Genomic DNA, 18734 nt, shown 5'->3' with positions numbered 1-18734 from the left:
GTGCCCAACCTGTGGGTCACGACCCCTTTGGGAGGGGGTGTCGAATAACCTTTTTACATGGGTCACCTAAGACCATCTCCATATCAAATATTTACATTATGATTCTTAACAGTAGCAAAATTACAGCAGCAGAGTAATTTTATGGTGAGGGGGTCACCACAACATAGAGAACTGTGTTAGAGGGTCGTGGCATTAGGAGGGTTGAGAACCTCACAAAAGCACGAGACTCAGCTGGAGCCTCTGTTCACTTTCTGTCGCTCTTCCTTTAAAGTTGAGGTCCACTGGTCCGCACACAGATCCCCAGCTGCCCCAGCACCACCTACTGAAAGGACTATGGGACTGCCCTTGTGTGCTTGGTGTTGACTGCATTGGTGGTGGGGGCCAGGGTTTTGCTATTCAGCACAGGCTGACCAGGAATCACTACCTCAACCAAGCTGGTCTCTAACTAGAGGCCCTTCTACCTCACCCTCCCTGAGTGGAAACACAGGTCAAGCCACCGGCCCTGGTGGCTGACTGCATCCTTCCACCGTGCTCAGTTCGTTCACTACAGCTGCTCTTTTGCGGGTTCTTGAGAACTTTCTGTGATCCTTGGAAAACAGTTTCTCATTCCTTTTTTTTCCTTTTCCTTTTCTTGACTTAGTGGATTGACTACAACTTTTAGAATGCTGCTGAATTGGGTGTTCAGGACATTTTTACCTTTCTGCAATCTTAGGCAAAGACACTTAGCGCTTCAACATGTGAATGAAGCTTCATGATCCATGTTTGCTAGATGTATTATTTTAAAATGTTATTTTTAATTGTGTGTGTGGGGTGGCGGTGGTGGTGGTATGTACACATTAGTGTGGAGACCTGTGGAGGCCAGACGAGGGCATCATGTCCCCTGGAGCTGGAGTTATAGGCAGTTCTGACAAGGGTCTTGGCATGGGTCCTATGCAATAAGTGTTCTTCACCATCAAGCCATCTCTCCAGCCCCTGCTTTTTTTTTTTTTAAAGATATCCTTCATTGACTCATTTCCTTCAATCCCTAGTTCACTAAGATGTGTGTGTGTGTGTGCATGTACGTATATGTGGATGCACATGCATGCATGTGCATCTGGAAATGAGAGGACACTAAGTGTCTTACGTGATCTCTCTCTACCCTAACTGTCATAGCGGGATCTTTCACTTGAACCTCGAGCATGCAGATATAGCCGATCCAGTTTCGCTAGTATGCCCTGGGACTCTCTGTCTCTGCCCTCGAGTGCTGAGATTGTAGGTGGCCACCACACCTGCTGGCATTTATGGCATTTATGTGTGTGCTGGGGGTCCCAGCTCCTGTCCTCACACTTAAACGCAGGCCGAGACACTTCACCCACAGAGCCATCTCTCCAGAGTCTTTGTTCCTGGTGGATTTGATGATGTTCTCCTGGGGGTGTTAGCACCTACATTCATGAAGGACCACACTCTATCACTTTCTTTCCTGGTACTGAGCTTGCTTGGTCATAGGAGTGTATCGTGTTGGCTTCATGACATGATCTGGGAAGCACACGCTCATCTGTTTGCAAGAAGGGACTACCTGGTACTTCTTGCTGAACCCCCTTGTAGCTTTATCTGTGAAAGTGTCTGGGCTTGTGTTTTCTTTTGGGGATGGTTTATAACTACAAACTTAACTTCTTGGACAGGTATACAGGTTACCTATTTTTCTTTTCCTAAGTGTGAACAGTTGGTGTCATTCAAGAAATCGGTTCGTTCATTTTAAGTTGCAGAAGAAAAGGTAGAGCACTGTTTGCAAAATGCCCTCAGACTCTCAAGAATTATATAAACACTAGACGATTCTTTCTGTCATCTTAATTATGACTGCCACAAAATCAGCTAAAATTCCTTAGCACTGCCAAGGAGTCCATCACAGCATGTTCTTTTGAGCTGAGTGTTTTGCTTTTTTTAGCCATTAGGAATTATATAAATGTGAAGACAGTATGTATGTTATTTTCATTACGATCACCATATGATCAGCAGTGTTTCTAAGGTACCGCCATGTCCTCTGCTGCTTCTCTCTTTTAATGTCTGGCCGAGTTTGGGTCCCCTGGAGCACATGACACAAAGTCCATCTGAAGGACTTTCATTTAACAGCATCATACAATACTAATTACACCCTTCTCTCACCCAGAGGGAAGAGAGGGCAGCCATGGGGTCTGCCAGGCTCCTCCACTCCATTAGGATTCCCGGGGGGAGCATGAGACACAGTTGGCCTGCAAGGCCTAGCTGAATGTTGAGAGGAGTCCTGTGGGAGTCCAGACCTCGGGACTCTCCTCACAGCTTGCCTTTCCCCTTCCTCAGGTGTAAATGAGGAAAGTTGGAGGCTGAGAGATGAGCATGGACTGGCCTCTGCCACTTGCCTGCTCCCTCAGAACCAGAGAGGGACTCTGGAACACTCTCAGGGAACCTGCATCGAGCAGCTTCACTGTGGGCAGTGGTGCCATGCGGCCTGCTTTAGCGCAAAGCAATCCACACCGAGGAGCAAGGGCTGGCTGTGCAGCTCACATCCCATGTGGGCAGTAAGTTTACTAGGATGGCTGATGAATCTTGTCAACTGGACTAGACTTAAAATCCCACGAAAACATACCTCTGGGTGTCTAGAAGTGTGTGTCCAGAAAGGTTTAATTGAGGTTTCACCTTAAATATGCATGGTGTCATTCCATGGACTGAAGTCCCGGTCTGCATCCTGCCTGTGGGTGCAATGTGACCGGCTGCCTCACACTCCTGCTGCCATGATGGATTGACTGTACCCTCAAAATAAACCCTTTTCTAAATTGCCTTTGTCAGCCTTTAGTCATAACCACGAGGAAAACAAACCAATACAGCCACTAACACCGCTTTCATCAACATGCCAGCCCTGCTGTGCTCAAGCTGGGATACAGTGGAGAAGGGGCTCAAGATCAGAGCTTGGTCAGGGCCTGCCCTGGCCACAGTCCTTCCAGGAGCCATCCTGAGCACCAACTATGTGCTCGGTTGTGGGCAGGGGCATCAGGGAGCAGTACACCCTAGGTTCTACCTCTCACAGCCGGGAGCTGGGACACTTCAGACACACACCCTCCTGACATGCGTGGAACCAAAGGTTCTACCTTGCAGAGCTGTGTGAAGATCTGAGTGGATGACGCAAGCAGGTTTCCTGCCACCTGGTGGGTCCCCAGCACAGGGTGTTGCTCTAAGGAAGCTTGATCCAGAGAGACCAGGTGGGCAGAGCTAGAAAAGCTAGTCTGCAGAGGGGTCAGCTCAGTCCCACAAAGGCAACACACAGCCCAGGTTCCCTGATAGACCTGCAAAGTGCAGACTATCCCCTGTCACTAAGGTACTGTTTCTTCTCCAGATGCATGACAGGCCTGCTCCAAAGCCACAGGCCGCAGAGCAGTGGCCTCACAAGTGGGACATTCCCAGGAGCAAAGGTCCTGCTCCAAGGATCCTATCTAGGACAGCAGCCTGGTCCCCATGGTGGGGAAGGGATGGGTTCCCAGCCTGGACAGACTCAGCAGAGGCCATGGGGTTGGTCAACCTGGGACAGCATCAATAGAGCAATGGTAGAACAAAGTATGTAGCTACAAGGGTCAGAAGGCCGGTGCTGGGATCCCTGTGTGACCCGACCCTGGGCAAGTTACTGCACTTCTCTGAGCCTCAGTTGCTCATCTGCTAAATTGTGCTGTGAAGGCCCCCACCCCCATCCTACAGGGCTATGGAAAGGATTAAATACAAGCAGATGTGTCTAAATGTTAGCACCATGTCTCACTCATAATAACCTGTTAAATGAATGGCAACCGCTATTACGATTGCTTCTGAATGCCATTCAATATAGGCTGTCCTTAAGGGAACAAAGGAGGCTTAGTGGTCCGCTCTTCGGAAGGACTGGAGATTGGCTGGGTATGGGAGAGCACTGTAAAAAAAAAAAAAAATAGGAGGAATCCAAAGATAAATGGTGAAGAGGGGAGGGGGTCTATTCCTGCTAGGAAGGTCGACAAGCTCCAAGCTGCACAGACCACCCTGGGTTAAATGCTGGGGGTCTGGCTGACCTCGCAAGTGTTTTTCCACTCAGGGCCCGGGCGTCCTGCCCCCTCTCTGGACTCACACTGGGCCCTGGAAGCTAAGTGGGCTGAGCAGCTGGAAGCCCTGTGGAAGGCGGCGCTTTCCCCTCACGAAAGCACCGCGCCACAGCACGGAGCGCTATTTACAAATAAAGCCTGTTCTGGCTCTACCACCCACACAAGCGGGCCCTTTATTCCACTTCAATATGCCTAATTCCACGGAAAGTGCACTGCAATAAACAGACTTAATCAGTGCTGGATGCCCAAGTGAGTGTGGGCAGGTGTCAGCACAGGCAAGGGGCCGCCTGTGAGGGGAAAGGAAGTGGTAGCCACCTTCCGAGCGCGCCTCCCTGCTGAGGACAGCATTGGGCTTAACTGAAGGTGGGCAGTTTGCAAGCAAATTACCCCTGAGTGCCCGAAACCACCTGACAAACTCAGGCAGTGGGGACGTTTTACATGTGTCTCCTTTGCTTTCTTTCTAACTAAATGAACAGGGTATCTGTGGTGCCCATCTTCCCAGCAGAACATAACTCCTGGAGGTCAGAGACAGTGTCTGTGCCCCCCCCCATGTGCATTGAGTGTGTGTGTGTGTGTGTGTGTGTGTGAGAGAGAGAGAGAGGGGAGAGAGAGAGAGAGAGAGAGAGAGAGAGAGAGAGAGAGAGAGACCCAATGAGGTTCATTACACTTACAGGTTCAGGAGTAGGGATTTATTTACATGTGCAATTAGACAGTAGTTGCATCACTGAAGGAAATGTCTCTCCTTCCCCCAGCAAACATTAGCTGCCTAGGGCTGGAGTGGAGCCCTGTGACCCCCTCTCTATAATGTAATGGTGACAACACAGTCCCACAGACAGGATGATGTAACACGAACTGCTGAACGGTCTTATTGATAAAAACAAAACAAAACAAACAAACAAACAAAAACCCCAGAGCCAGACACTGGGGTGAAAGCTGAAAGATCAGAGAAGCAGAGCAAGCCACAGCCAACCTCGCCTTGCCAACCTCTCAGCTGATCCTGTTTCCTCATACCTTATATATCTTTCTCTGCCCTGACATCACCTCCTGGGATTAAAGGCGTGTGTGCTTCCCAAACAAAGGCATGAGGTCTCAAGTGTTGGAATTAAAAATGTGTGTTACCACACCTGGCTCTGTTCCCAGTGTGGCCTTGAACTCACAGAGGTCCAGAGGATCTCTGACTCCTGAGTGATAAGATTAAGGGTGTGTACCATCACAGTCTGGCCTCTATGTCTAATCTAGTGGCTCGCTCTGTCCTCTGATCCCTAGATAAGTTTTATTGGGGTGCACAATATATCACCACATTATGGCTTATGCACAGATTATTGCTGACAGTTCCAGAGTCTGGGCAGCTCAACATTAAAATGCCAGTGGATTCTGCGCCTGGTGAGGATGCCCTTGCTAGGTTAGTGATACCATAGATGAGGGTTCCACCCACATGACCTAGCCACTTTCCAAGGGCCCCAACTCCTGACCCCAACACTGAAGGATGAGGATTTGGATATGAGAATTTTAGAGAGACACAGTCTATACCCATATTTACTACAATAACTAATGATGCTGTTAGTTTGTTTCTTTTTCATCTTTTCAATAGCCCTGAGGCAAGCATGTTCCTTAGCAGGGACAGGAAGGGTCAGGCAGGTGGAGGAGGCTCCAAGGTCACACAGCCAAGAAGGAATGGAGTGGAGTGGGACACGGCACTGTCTTTCCCCCATGGAGCCCAGAGCACTTTCCAAATGCCCGTATTTCCCGAAAGCCTATTTTTGCTTCACCTCCCCTATGGCAGTCTGTTTGCCATGCTGGGATTTGGGGCCTGGTGGATCCCAAGATGCATGCATGCATGCACACATGCACACACTCACATGCACACGCCAGACCCTTTGTTGAGGACACCTCTCCCTCTGACCGAGCTTGGGCTGGTATTCATTTAGTCATCTGTGGCCAATCTATGAAATCGTTCAGCCCTGCATCCCATTTCTTCCCAGCTTGTTTTGTCATCTACCTCTCTTGTCCCCAAGGCCTGGCTCAAATGCCACCTTTGCCCACCATCAGCACTCCACATCACTGTGGACCCAGCATCTATGACTGCTCAAACACACACTGTCATGTATCACAGTGATCTGGGTCCTGGGCCAGCATCCTTGCATGCAGCGTCTCTGGCTGTCCGATGACTTGCTAGTTATCCCTAGTAAGGTGTTCATCACTGCAGACTACACCCTGGGCTTTGGGACTTAGTCAAGACTCACTGGGCACAAGCTTTGTTTCGAACCCCACTTTAGACCAGTTGGTGGGACCTCTTTATATCTGGAAGAACCTGGGGACACTCACCTTACTCCGCCAGGTAGCGTGAAATGATACATGTGAAGTGCTGGGCACACAGCTCTGCTTAGAACATGAGCTAATTAATCATGCAGTTTCAGTAACTGCTGGTCTGGATTGGATGCTAGCCCTGAAGCTGCCTCCTATAGCCACAGTCCAGTTTATAGCTAGCTTCCTCTCTTCTGCTCTCTGAATGTGTCATACAAGCCCTGGGGTCAAGGCCATCATGGCTATCAGCCAGGTTTGCAGAACAGCAGCCTCAAAAGAGCTGGGCTGGCCCACTGCCTAGTGCAGTGTAGGAAGCCACCCTGCTGCTGCTCAGAATTGTACATTAGAGACCCAGCAGTCAGTTGGGGCTTCCCAGCTGATCCTGTCCTCAGCTGGGCCACCACCTACTCTGCTGAAGTAAATCAGCTGCAAGATCTTTCCCACCCACATCCCCACACATGCAGCCCATGGCCCATTGTCCCCTCACCTTGAGCCCGCTGCTTTCTGCTTCGGAGCCTGGGTCCACACCGGTGATGTAAATGCCAAGGCCGTACTCAGCTCCACCTCGGATTGTGAGGCCCAGGGACCGGCCGTCCCCCAGCACCAAGTTTACCTATAGGAAGAAGAGAGGTAGGTACATTAACCTGGAGGGAGCCAAGCCCCGAGCCAGGAAGGGCAGCACATCACAAAACTCCTCCTAAGCCCTGAAAAGCATAGGATCCTAACCAACAAAGAAGTGCAAGGCAAGGTCCCAGGGCCTGCCTCAGCCCTGCCCTGCCCTGCCCCTCTGCTCACGACACAAACAGAGGCAGTGCAAGGCACTACCCCCAAAGGCCCCTTAGCACTAACATCCCCAAGCGCATTTGCACGTGAGGTTGGTGTCCATTATCAGGACATCTTGGGGCTGCCTTGAGCATCCATCTATACTTCAGCCAAAGGTGACTTCTTGTTCCAGCGCTCAGCCCACATACTTACTCATCTTTCCTCCATAGGACCAAGGCTTGATTTCAGCTTAGTGCCACTACCATTTGAACACAGAGGGACTCCATCTCCCCGGGGAGCCTCCCACCTCTCCAGGGTCTACAATACCACTGCTCTGCTAGGCCACGGTGCTACATTCCACCCCTTTCTGCACACTCAGGGCACACCAACCCAGTACGTCCCCATGCTGATGTGGGGGCTGTGGAGGTGCCTAGACGCTACCCTGCTCAGGAAGGGATCACAGTGAGGTGGAATGGGTCAGAGACCTTCAAGTTGCAGCAGGACCAGAGCACAAGGAGGGGCTCGTGAGCCACATGGCTACAGAGAGACATAGGCGCAGACAGGGACCAAGAGGGTGGGGGCTTTCTGGAGAAAGTGGTGTGTCTCTGAGGAGCTGGGAGGCTGAACACATGGGCCAGACTGTCAGTGCTAGACAGTAGGAGCACAAGCCTTGGAGGTGAGCCACAGGGGACTCTTAGGGGAGGAGGTGCATAGGACAACATGTACCTCAGGCATGCAAGGATTTATGGGGAAAAGGGGAGGGGCTAGGATAGCTCAAACCTAGCCCAGAGAGATAAAACAACCCCCATTAAGAGAAAACTCATGAAAATGTAAGGGACCCAGGAAAGGACAGGGTGAACACCTATGGCGGAAAGTGGGGGACATGACCTTCAGGCATCATGGAGGGCAAGTGTCACTACGAGCTGTCTTTTTTGTTTCAATGATTTGTTTTTATTTAATGTGCATTGGTGTCTTGCCTACATGTGTATCTGTATGAGGGTGTCGGGTCCCCTAGAACTGGAATTACAGACAGTTGTGAGCTTCCATGTGAGTGCTGGGAATTGAACCCAGATCCTCTGGAAGAGCAGCCAGTGCTCTTAACCACTGAGCTGTCTCTCCACCCCCCAATAATGAGCTGTCTTACTTTCCAAAGTCACTCAGCTACTGTTACAGGAAGAGCCTTTTCCTTCACTCCAGTTCCTCATTTAATTCAGCATCCACCTGGGCAGAGGTGCCAAAGAAGACAGGGCAGGGAAGTCACTTAACCTCACTGTGTCTCGGCCCCATTATCTGAACACAAGGACAAAGCTGGCGTCTGCCTGATTTATATCGACCCAAGCACACTGCCACGTGAAGCTTTAGTAAATGTCACAGGACATGTTCAATAAATGTGATCTGATGCAGGTTGGTTCCATTTTGCATATGGTAAAGCTTACGTAGGAAAAAAAAAACAAAACCCAAACCCTGCTGACATCAGGCAAGTGTATCTGGCTGTGGCCAAGTTGGGTCTAGAAGGGTGGGGAAGAACCCAGCTGTAACTCTATGAGTGTTGTGGCCACTCATGATAGCCTTCCTCAAGCTAGGATGGGATGCACCAGGCCACGAGTCGGGGAGGATCAGAAAAACAGACATGTTCTCCTGAACCCATGCCTCTGCAGACTCCCAGATCAGACCCAGGAGCTGCTACCCCAGACTTTAGGCTCTGCCCCCACCTTGCTACAGGACCCATCTGAGGCTTATATGGACTTAAGTTAACTTAGGTCTGATGCCCACCCTGGTTCCCCACCACATACAGGCTTGTGTATTTGGGAGGTGACATAGGCTGGCTCCAGAGCCAGACTACTGAAGTGAATAACACTCAGGAGGTGTGTGGCCCTGAATGAGTTTCATGCCCTGTGTCTCAGTTTCCTTGCCTGGAAGGGGGATGGGGAGAGCTGTACGGAGAGCTGTATGTGCACAAAAAGCACTCAAAGCATCATAAGGGAAGCCACTGGCTAAGCTTCCAGAAGCAGGATCAGTTCTTGGGAGATGATGACTGATGGCTGTCTCACATCCTAGACAGACTGGTGGCTATGAGCTTCCCCGGTCCTTCCATCCAGACATGTTCCAGAGAACCCTGTGTCTGCACAAGGTCCAAGCCAGGCACAGCCAGTGAATAGTGTGGCAGGGTCCCTGGAGACACTCCTGACAGCACAGGGTAACAAGAAAACAGAAAAAGGGATGTGGGTTATATGAGCACCACCCACCCCCTGGAAGGTGGAGGAGATCCCCTGGGATGAAGGCTGGGGTGCTCATCAGTGAGGCTTCACCAGGAATCCCTTCCTGGGAACTGCCCTACCCAAAACCTTCCTCAGAACTGCAGTCATTTCGGGACCAGAGAAGCCCCTGCTGGGACAGCCAAGCAATCCCCTCCTCCCTGCCAGGTCTGTGTCCTCTCGCCACTGCTGGTGTCTGGGCACCACATCACTGTGGAACAAATTGTTAGCAGCTTAGGACCAAAGCATCCCTGAAAGTGAACAGTGTGGACTGGGGAGGAGACAGACTTCCTTCTGGAGGCTCCAGGGCTGTGTGCATCTAGGAGCTTCTCTCAGCTCAGACATTAGAACCTTCCCATGGGCTCCCTACTTCCCGCATGACAATGCCTTTCCTCTGACTCACACCCTCCTATCCCTCCTCTGAGGACACTGGTGACACTGGGCTGCCCAGATAACCCAGGACAATTTCCTATTTGAAGACCCTTCACTGAGTCACCTCTGCAAAGTCCATCTTCTGCACAAGGCTTCTAAGTTCCACGAGGGACTAGAAAAAAAACAAAAAACAAACAAACAAAAAACTCTATTTGTGTCCCTAGAGTCAGGCAGTATCCTACTTCCCTGGCACCCTCTTATCAGCTTTCCACAGACCCTGGGCTTAGGTGGTATCGAAGGTTGGGAGCAAAGCCCTGGGAACCACACCCGAGAGCCTTGTGAACTGCAGGGAGGGAGGAACGTGACCGTTCCACGGTACAGTCTAGCCACTGGGTCATAAAGGACTCCATGTGGCCGGAGTGTGGTGGGGATGAGCAGAAGGCTGGGCCAGCACAAGAGGCCAGAGGGGGGTGACAGGCTCAGGCTAGTGTTTAGAGTGGATGGAGAGAGAGAAGCCAGGTCAAGTTCTGGAGACCCCCACCAGATGGGACAAAATACAGAGGTGGGCTTCAGACAGCGGTAAGGGTGAGGCTGCCTGGGGCCAGCAGGTAGCTTCAGCCTCAAGACTGCTCCCTGGGCACCTGCAGGCCCTTCCAGTTCCAGGACACAAGGATCTGAAGATTCCACGGGCAGGAAACAGAAGCGCCGGTGAGACTGTGCACGCAAGCCCAGGACACTCGGACAGCAGCAGGTGCCTGAGGCAGCCTCCCTGAACCCCAGAGATGAAAATAGAGCACCCCTCATCTCCTTGACACCCCCCAACAAACCCTTCACATCAGAACAGAATGAAATTTGGATCACAGAAATATAATAAACCTCTATCAACCACGGGGTGATTTGCCTCCATCACCCGCTGGAAATCCAACCAATGTTTGACGTGAGCAGAATTCATTTATGGGGAGAAAATGACAGTGTTCTTGCCAAGCAGAGAGAACACCACTGCCGTGATGTGTTTACTAGAATAGGAACAAATTACTACCAGAGTCACTAGACTTGTCCCTTGTCACCGTGGAGGTGGTACTCGGGTTGCTATACGGTCCCCCCATTTGTGTCACTCCTATGCTCCTGTTACCAGTCTCACTTTCTAGAGAGGGAAACAGGCTCAGTCCTCACTAGGTTGCAAAATGATGAGGGCACGATCCACACCGGCCTGAGTTCAGTCAGGGGCCTTGTTCTCCACTACTGGGTACCTGGGGGCAAGCCTGGTCACTTCTCTATCTTCGTGCTCTCCATAGGCAAAATGAGAATCATGCCAACTGCATGGGGCATGTGCTGCTGGCGGCCCAGCCCGCGGCCATCCCGTCATGTCTTGTGTTGAGTCCCGAGTCTGTCCAGAGCACAAGGGGAGTTTCCCCAAAGTCAGCATCCTTCCCTCTGGCAGCTCCAAAGCTCTTTGCTTCCCCTGCCAGGGTACCTAGGTGGTCCTGAGTCACTTTCAGGTAAGAGGCATGGGAGCGGCTATCTGGTAGCGATTCTCAGAAAAATCATTCACTAAAAACAGAGAAGCAGAGACAGACAGAGCTTCCTCGGGACACAGCTGTGAGAGACTATGATGGTAGGAGTCATGACGGCAGGGTTGCAGACAAGAAGCAACAAGCCTAAAGTAACGCCAGCAGCGAGAGAAGGGACGCCCACCTCCAGGCTAAGCTGCTGAGTGGCTGCCTGGCCAGCAACACTGAGTGAAGCAATAAGGACCCTCCATGTTTAAAGCTCCTGTGACCCGGAGTGTCTGTTATCTGCAGCCCAAGGGATTCCTAACACTTTCCATCCTTCAGAGCTGTGGTGAGGACGAGGACTCTAAGGTCCTCCATCCCCCTCTGCCCCAGCAGCAGCCTGAGATGATGCGTGGCATCTGACATGCACCCGGTCCCTCTTCTGCTCTAAGCTCTCTTCCTTAAATCAGAATCTTCGGGCTCTGCAGGCTGTTAATGGTTTTTGCCTCCATCCCCTTTAACTTCAAAAAGGTCTCTCAGGAACCTTCTACCCACAGGATGGCAGCACACACCTATTACCTTTGAATGGGGCCTTCTCTGCTCCCTCTAAAGTCACCCCACTGTGTCCTGAGCCCTTCTTGGAGTAACCCACCCCTGTATAATATGCCACATGTCATTTGTTCCAATACCTCTGCGGCAGCCCCACATCCTGGAGGGTCACCCTCCTGGACAGTGGCCATCTTTGTTCTTCACAGAGGTGCCCCCGATACTCAGGGTGGTTTGGGGCCCCTCAGAGGTATTTGATCAGTATTCTGGAGAGAACAATGTGAAAGGCACCTCACTCCTCCTTGGCCTTTGATAGCTGATGCTGTTATTAAAATGAATTGCCACATCCCCCGCACTGCACTCTGAGCTTATGCGCACGGTTATTCTTCATACAGGCTGGTGGGAAGGTCCCCAAGTCATGTACAAAGGCACTTAGGTGGTCCACTCAAGTTTAAATAGCTTGTTCCAAGTCAGTGATAAAAAGCTTAAGAAGCAAGTTTCAACCTGGTGCTCCTGAGGCTGGCCGGTCCTGCCTCTGTCTGTGAAGAGCCTTGAGCTGCTGCAGGCTCTCACTGCTCATCCCAGAGGGAAGCTGTAGTGTGAGACTACAGTGGAGTGTCACAGACGCTGACCAAGATACTCAACGTCATGAGCAGTGCAGCCCAATATCTATGGCTGTGTAGAGGCCAGCTCTAAGGGCCAGAGTCAGGGGAGACTGAATAGTTAGAGACACGTCTGAAAATGGAAGTGAGGCCTGCCTCAGCCATTCACCAGCAGTGTGTCCTGGGGCAATGCACTCTGCCCCTGCATGCCTCAATGCTCTCATCAATACTAATGACACCGTCTGCAAGAACTGAATAGCTCTGGCCTTTGAGCCAAATGATTCCACAACACTCCATGGAAATCCTGAGGCTGTAGCTGGGGTAAACAGCCAAGCAGCAGGCTGGTGTCCATCAGCAGAAGAGTGACTTCCCTCAAATAAAAATGGAGACAGCACTATGACTTGTGTGCACCAGTAATTACATGCAGAATTCTAGCAGAAAACTGCTACAAATGAGCCAAGGCTAAATGCTCACTTTGACACACAGAACACAGGAAAAGAGAGTCCCCAGCACAACCTGCTCCCCAGTGGAGGGACACATACCCCAGAAAAGGGTCTGGAAGCCTCTTGCTCATTCTTTCTACTCCAAAGAGCCCCAGCAACACTCAATTTCCCTCCCACCCAGCTGCCTCCTTGCTCTGCCTTCTTCCTGTCCAGCCAACATCGCAGGTCAGGGCAACACACACCATTTTCACTGCAAGCTGCTTCCAAGATGCAGTCATGTTCAGTACAGGAACTCTCTCACCCTGGAGACATGCACGGGGAGAGCAGGGTGTGCTAACCCTGTCGAGACAGGGACCTTCCTACAAGTTTGTTTCCAGTTCAACTTGGCTACAACCAGCCACATCCTCACTGGCTCCAAGACTCTCCCGGCTTGCCCTTAGTCAATTTCTTCCCTTCGTTTGAAAGAGTGTGATCTTTTTCACTCCCAGGACCTGGCCAAGGGTCTCTGCAAACTTGGAATCCATTCTTTTCATCTCCTCTATGGTCTGTGTCCTACATGAAAGCACCCTCACGCACCAGCACTCCCAGCCTGGATCTCAGTACACGGCTGCACAACCAAATGACACCACTTAGGACGTGTTTTGTCCTTTCAAACGTCTATGCCACCGTCACCTGTCCCCTCACACCACTTAGGACCTGTCTTGTCCTTCGAAATGTCTATGCTACCATCACCTGTCCCCTCTGCCTGCAGCTCCCTCCCAGGGCCAGCCCCATACTGTCTCTTCTAGGAATCCTGCCTCAGTCCCTCTCAGCGGCGAGGCAAGCACCCTTCCCCATCCTTTACGCACCTCAGGCAATGTGTTGGGATAAGTCGTTCTCTGCACCCAGGTTCTTCAGAGGCATCCTAAATGTGCCACCTCACCCTGGGGTGGTGGAACAGGGTGCCGGCTAGCATGGAAATGCTTGGAAAGGGGCAGGCTGGCCTTGCTTAAACTCTGCTGTGTCCCAGCTGTGACCTCCAGCACTGTCATCAATCTGCTAAGGTGTCACATAAAGGTCCATGGTGAAGACAGATGAGGGAAAGGCCGACCTGTGTTAGGGTGACTGATGGTTCACAAACAGAGAAGAGACACTGGGTCCTGGTGTGCTGTGGATGGAATCAAACAGCACAGCTGCTGTGGAAAATGGCACAGCAGTTCCTTAAAAAAAATAAATAAAAATTAAGCCAGGTATGTGGCACATACCATCAATCCCAATAGTAAGAGGTGAAAGCCACAGACAGCCTGGACTACATGAGAGCCCATCCTTATAACCAAAACCAGGGGCTGGGGGATGGCCTAGTAGATACGGCGTTTGCTGTGCAAGCATGGGGTCCTGAGTGTGAAAAGCTGGGTGTGGTGGTGTGTGTGCCTGTAACTCCAGAGCTGGAGAGTGGCAGGGACAGAAGGATCCAGGGAGCTTGCTGGCCGGTTAGCCTAACACCGAGCTGAAACGGTGAGCTCCGGATTCAGTGAGAGACACTGATAGAGGTAACCATGGAGGAGGTGATCTGCAGCCTCCACAGGGGCATGCACGGTTGGGGCTAGCTGGGAAGAGGAAAGGGACCAGTAAAGTGGGAGGGGTACAAGAGAGGGTAAGGGAGGTAAATAGGTCAATAAATACACCGTATGTATGTGTGGAAATGTCATAGGGAAACCCACTATTATGTTGAGATAATATATGCTGATAAAACATTTTTAAAACATCAAAACAGAAACAAAAGCCAAGAAGCCAGATGTCGTGGTGCACACCTATAACCCCAGCATTTAAGAAGAAGGTAGAGGGGCTGGTTGAGAGAGCACTTGTTGCACTTGTAGAGAACCTGGGTTTGGCTCCCAGCGCCCACCTGGTGGCTCACAGCCATCCATAACTCCAATTCTAGGGGATCCAGTACCTTTTTCTGACCTCCACAGGCATCAGGCATGCATGTGGTAGACACACATACATGTAGGCAAAACACTCATACACATAAATAAAGCAGGTGAAAGTAGGAGAATGAGGAGTTCAAGACCATCCTAGGCTACATAGCAACTTTGAGGTCAGTCTGAATTACATGAGACACTGTTTAAAACAAAACAAAAATTTAGACCCAGTATAACCATGGAATCCAGCAGTGCCCAAAGAACTGAGAGTGGGCACTCAAAGATGTATCTGTGATCATGGTGGCAGTGCTCACAATGGATAAAATAAGGACCCACCCCTGATGCCCACCAACAGGTGAATGCAAAGCAAAGTGTGGCTTCTCCTCCATCCCACACTGAAGGTCTATGTCCTCAAATCCACGCTGAAACCTAGTCTCCATGCGACCGTTTTGGGGCGGGAGATAGCCCTTAGGATTGGGATTACTATGTTCATGAAACGAGCCTTGAAGCCATCCCTACTCCGGTGGTGCTTTTATTGCCACGGTAGAAAGCGGACCAAGATACAGGTTTTTCTTTATCTTGCTTTCTGGGATCTTACCTCTAACCTTCCACCCTCTGGCTCAGATTCTGGTACTACATACCCTCCAGGTGGTCCCAAGGGCTCGGGAAGGTACTCTGTACAATGCTCGAGCCACATGAGTTTGGGGCCAGCCAAAATTACAGAAATTTCAGCTCTGAACTCAGGTTCTGCCCAGGATGGCAGCTTCAGAAAACAACAAAGAGAGTTCTCTGCCTAATGCTGCAAAGCTAGCCTTGACCATCACCCTGGTGGCTGATAACAACCCTCAAAGTGGCCAAAAGTGGGTGTCCCTGGTAGGGAGGCACGAAGGTCTGCCTGCTGGCTGCCATCCTGTGCACAGCAGCTAGGCTCCCAGATACCATCACCTTCCCACAATCCACTGCAATCTCCCTGCGCCCTTCATATTGATGTTTGAGCAAAGAACACAAACCACTTTAAGTAAATGTTATGGTCTTATCAACAGGAAAAAGAGAGCTGAGAAAGAGTCTGTGGAAGAAGGAGCGTGGTCTCAGACCCCAAGCTACGTGGTCTCCTGTCTGTAAGGATCAAGGTCCTAAAACAGAGACTGTCAGGTAGGAGTGACAGTTATTTGTGATCCCAGAAGCACGCATGGTGCACAATGCAAACAGAACCGTGCAAACAGCATCCAGAGGGGTTAAGGCTTCAGGGGGCCCATTTCAGTCATTTTTTCATTCTTTCCCATAGGAAATAGCTCACTCTCTGAAGGAGGAGGAAAAGGCTCTACAGGGGACATTTACTGATGCCTGGCCTCCTTTGGGCTATAGAACCCCTTTCCCCACCAGCTAGAGGGCTAGCAGTCCTGTTAATCAAGGTTCAAGGCATCCTGCCAGCCAAAAACGATGTTCCCTCTATGAAACAGAAGACTGGAAAGGAAGGATGTGGTGTCATCGTGGTAGGAGTCCTTCTGCAGATGCACCCTGAGTTTCTCAGCTCCCGTTCTGGGATTACTCACACTCTTCTAGTACATTCTCAAATTCCAGAGTCAGTCAAGTTGGTTTGTGCTCTTTATAGCCCAAGACCCTCACTGTCCAAGGCTCTTCCAGGATTATGATGCAGACTGTGGATAGTCCTTGCCTGGATCTGGACCCCTGAAGAGTTCAATGTATATAAAGTTCACATGTAAAGGCATACCCCAAGCTTTCTCTCCTCCCCTGTCCTAGGTGCTAAAGCAGGGGCCTACTGTGGCCCAGATTCAACTATCAGAGGGGACCACACCTTAGGTGTGGGGGAATCAGCCCCCACTTTTATGACCAGGGTACTCTTGAGCAGGGAGAAGTGGGACATATTTAGATATAAAGAGATGCCTAGACGACTAGAGGAAAGACAGAAACACAGGATAGCCTCGAGAAGACCTGGGCCAATACCCACCAGCCCAGAACTTTATTCAAAAGGGCTTTTTATAACAATGCCAAGGGGAGGAGCAATAGACCTCCCCCTTGCTAGATACAGCCAAGTGTAGACCCTTCCAAACACCTGGTACCCAGGCCTGTGGTCCAATCATTTCCCTCATGTAGTCCTGCTGGGAAAAGTCACTAGGAAACCTCAGTGGGCTCCAACACTTAGGAGCTGTTGGATGGTGGGAATCTACATCCCTGAACAAGTCCTAGCACAGAGCTGTATACCAGACCAGAAGGTCCCCTCCATTCTGCTGTGGGAGAGAGGTTCACATCAAGCCACAGTATTTGCACTACTCTGTGGCAGCAGCTTATCCTAGAAGGCAATACACACCTTATAGGTCACAAGCAGAGGTCAGGGAGAACGAACTTGAGGGATGCAAACGAAGTAACAAAGCCTGGGTCCTTCCTTCTAGCCTTGAGGGAGCTCCCGGGTGCACAAGCAGCTTGGAAACCCAAGGCCTCCCCAAGTCCCACTGTCTTTACCCATTTAGACAGATCTCACCTTTTTCTCATCTCCACTCTGCAGGAGGTGTAGGGCACTCCTCCGGTCATTCTCGTGCTGTCTCAGGGCGCTGCCATGGGGCTGGGGCAGGCTGGAGGGAGGGGATGTGCTGCGACCCTGGGGGTCCACCCAGGTGTAGATGTGGTTGGTGACATAGCCCCCGGGGATGCGCCCAGCTGAGTACACAGACAGCACCAGCTTCTTGGAGCCCTTGAGAGCCTGGAGAGAGGGGGACACACAGTTAGAGGGAAGGGGGCACTCCCACTCTGCCATTGCCTCACGTGCTGTCAAGAATGCACACATGGAGGAGGAGGAGCCCGGCCTCAGTCCCATTCCCCACCTCACCCCCAAACCCTTAGTGTTGACATGTGAAAACAGGGCATCTGTCCCACCCTATTTCAAGTGATCCAAATACAAAGTCATCTCTCAAGACACCTGCACAGAAGACAGTGAGCTGAGAGGCCCGAGGCTGCTATGGGTATACGGCCCATATAAGAATGCAGGGCTGGCCCTATGCTGGTGTTGGAGACCTTCCTTGGCTTTGGAGTGTATCTCCTGTAGGGATTCACTTTTTCACACTGCTTGTGCACACAGTTTGGTTATGCTGAGCACCTGCTTGTCTTCTGCAGTCTGGAATGTGGGTACCACAGAGTGCCTATGTGACTGGCCGCCAATAAGCCAGATAGCATCACACACATATCACAGCTTGATCCTGGAAAGAATGGAGTGTCCCCAAGGTGACCCTTTGAGGGCTTCTAGAAGCTTGGGCCTCCTCTGGACTTCACAAGTGTCACACATCTGAATCTGAGCCATGGAGTTCAAGGACGTCAGCCCACTATACCCATAGTTTCCACATCCACAGATTCATTTAGCCATAGAACAAAAGTGGTTTTGTTTTTGGTTTTTTTTTTTTTTTTTTAATGCATCCAGGGGCCTGGAAGAGTGGCTGAGTGGTTAAAAGCATTTGTCCTGATTAGATCCCAAGAACTCTAAAGTCAGGCTGACATGGCAACCTCCTGTAATCCCAGCAGTTGGGAAGCAGGGACAGGATCTGCAGGGCGAGCTGGCTAACCAAACCAGCTAACTCATACACTAGAAAGAACTGAGAGACCCTGTCTCAATAAATAAAGTGGAGGGTCACCGAGGACCATCAAAACACCGAATTGGGGCTTCCGTGTGCATGCATACATATGCGCACACACACATTTGAGGATTGTCTTAAAGTCTGCATATGTCCTGAACATATACACACCGTTTCCTGTCAGCATTCTCTAAATAGTACATCCCAGCAGCTACTTGCGTTGCACTTATATTGCATTGGGTGTAAGTCTTCTGGAGATGCTCTAAAGTCTACCAAGGGCATGCTATACCATTTTAAGTTTTTATTATATTTATTTGTGTTTGTGTGTATACATGCATGTTCCATGGCACATGCGTGGAGATCAGAGAAAAACTGTGAGAGTTAGTTTTCTGCGTCCACCATGTG

At 50.7% G+C, this 18734-nt stretch overlaps 1 protein-coding gene across 6 annotated transcripts in view; it reads right to left on the bottom strand.

The window, feature by feature from the left end:
• Positions 1–18734, bottom strand: part of Whrn (whirlin) — an 86600-nt gene that overhangs the window by 44221 nt on the left and 23645 nt on the right. For all 6 annotated transcript variants that reach the window (XM_052716384.1, XM_052716385.1, XM_052716380.1 and 3 more), the window contains exons 2-3: positions 17249–17467; positions 6862–6987 (exon numbers count right to left, since the gene is read on the bottom strand). In XM_052716384.1, the coding sequence (XP_052572344.1) occupies positions 6862–6987; positions 17249–17467 (345 nt within the window). The remainder of the gene's footprint in view (positions 1–6861; positions 6988–17248; positions 17468–18734) is intronic.

Source organism: Peromyscus californicus, unplaced genomic scaffold (assembly GCF_007827085.1).
Source record: "Peromyscus californicus insignis strain IS unplaced genomic scaffold, ASM782708v3 Scaffold_5__1_contigs__length_169319896, whole genome shotgun sequence".
NCBI lineage: Eukaryota > Metazoa > Chordata > Mammalia > Rodentia > Cricetidae > Peromyscus > Peromyscus californicus.
The sequence above is the reverse complement of the archived record's forward strand: the minus strand, read 5'-3'. Positions and strand labels throughout refer to the sequence as shown.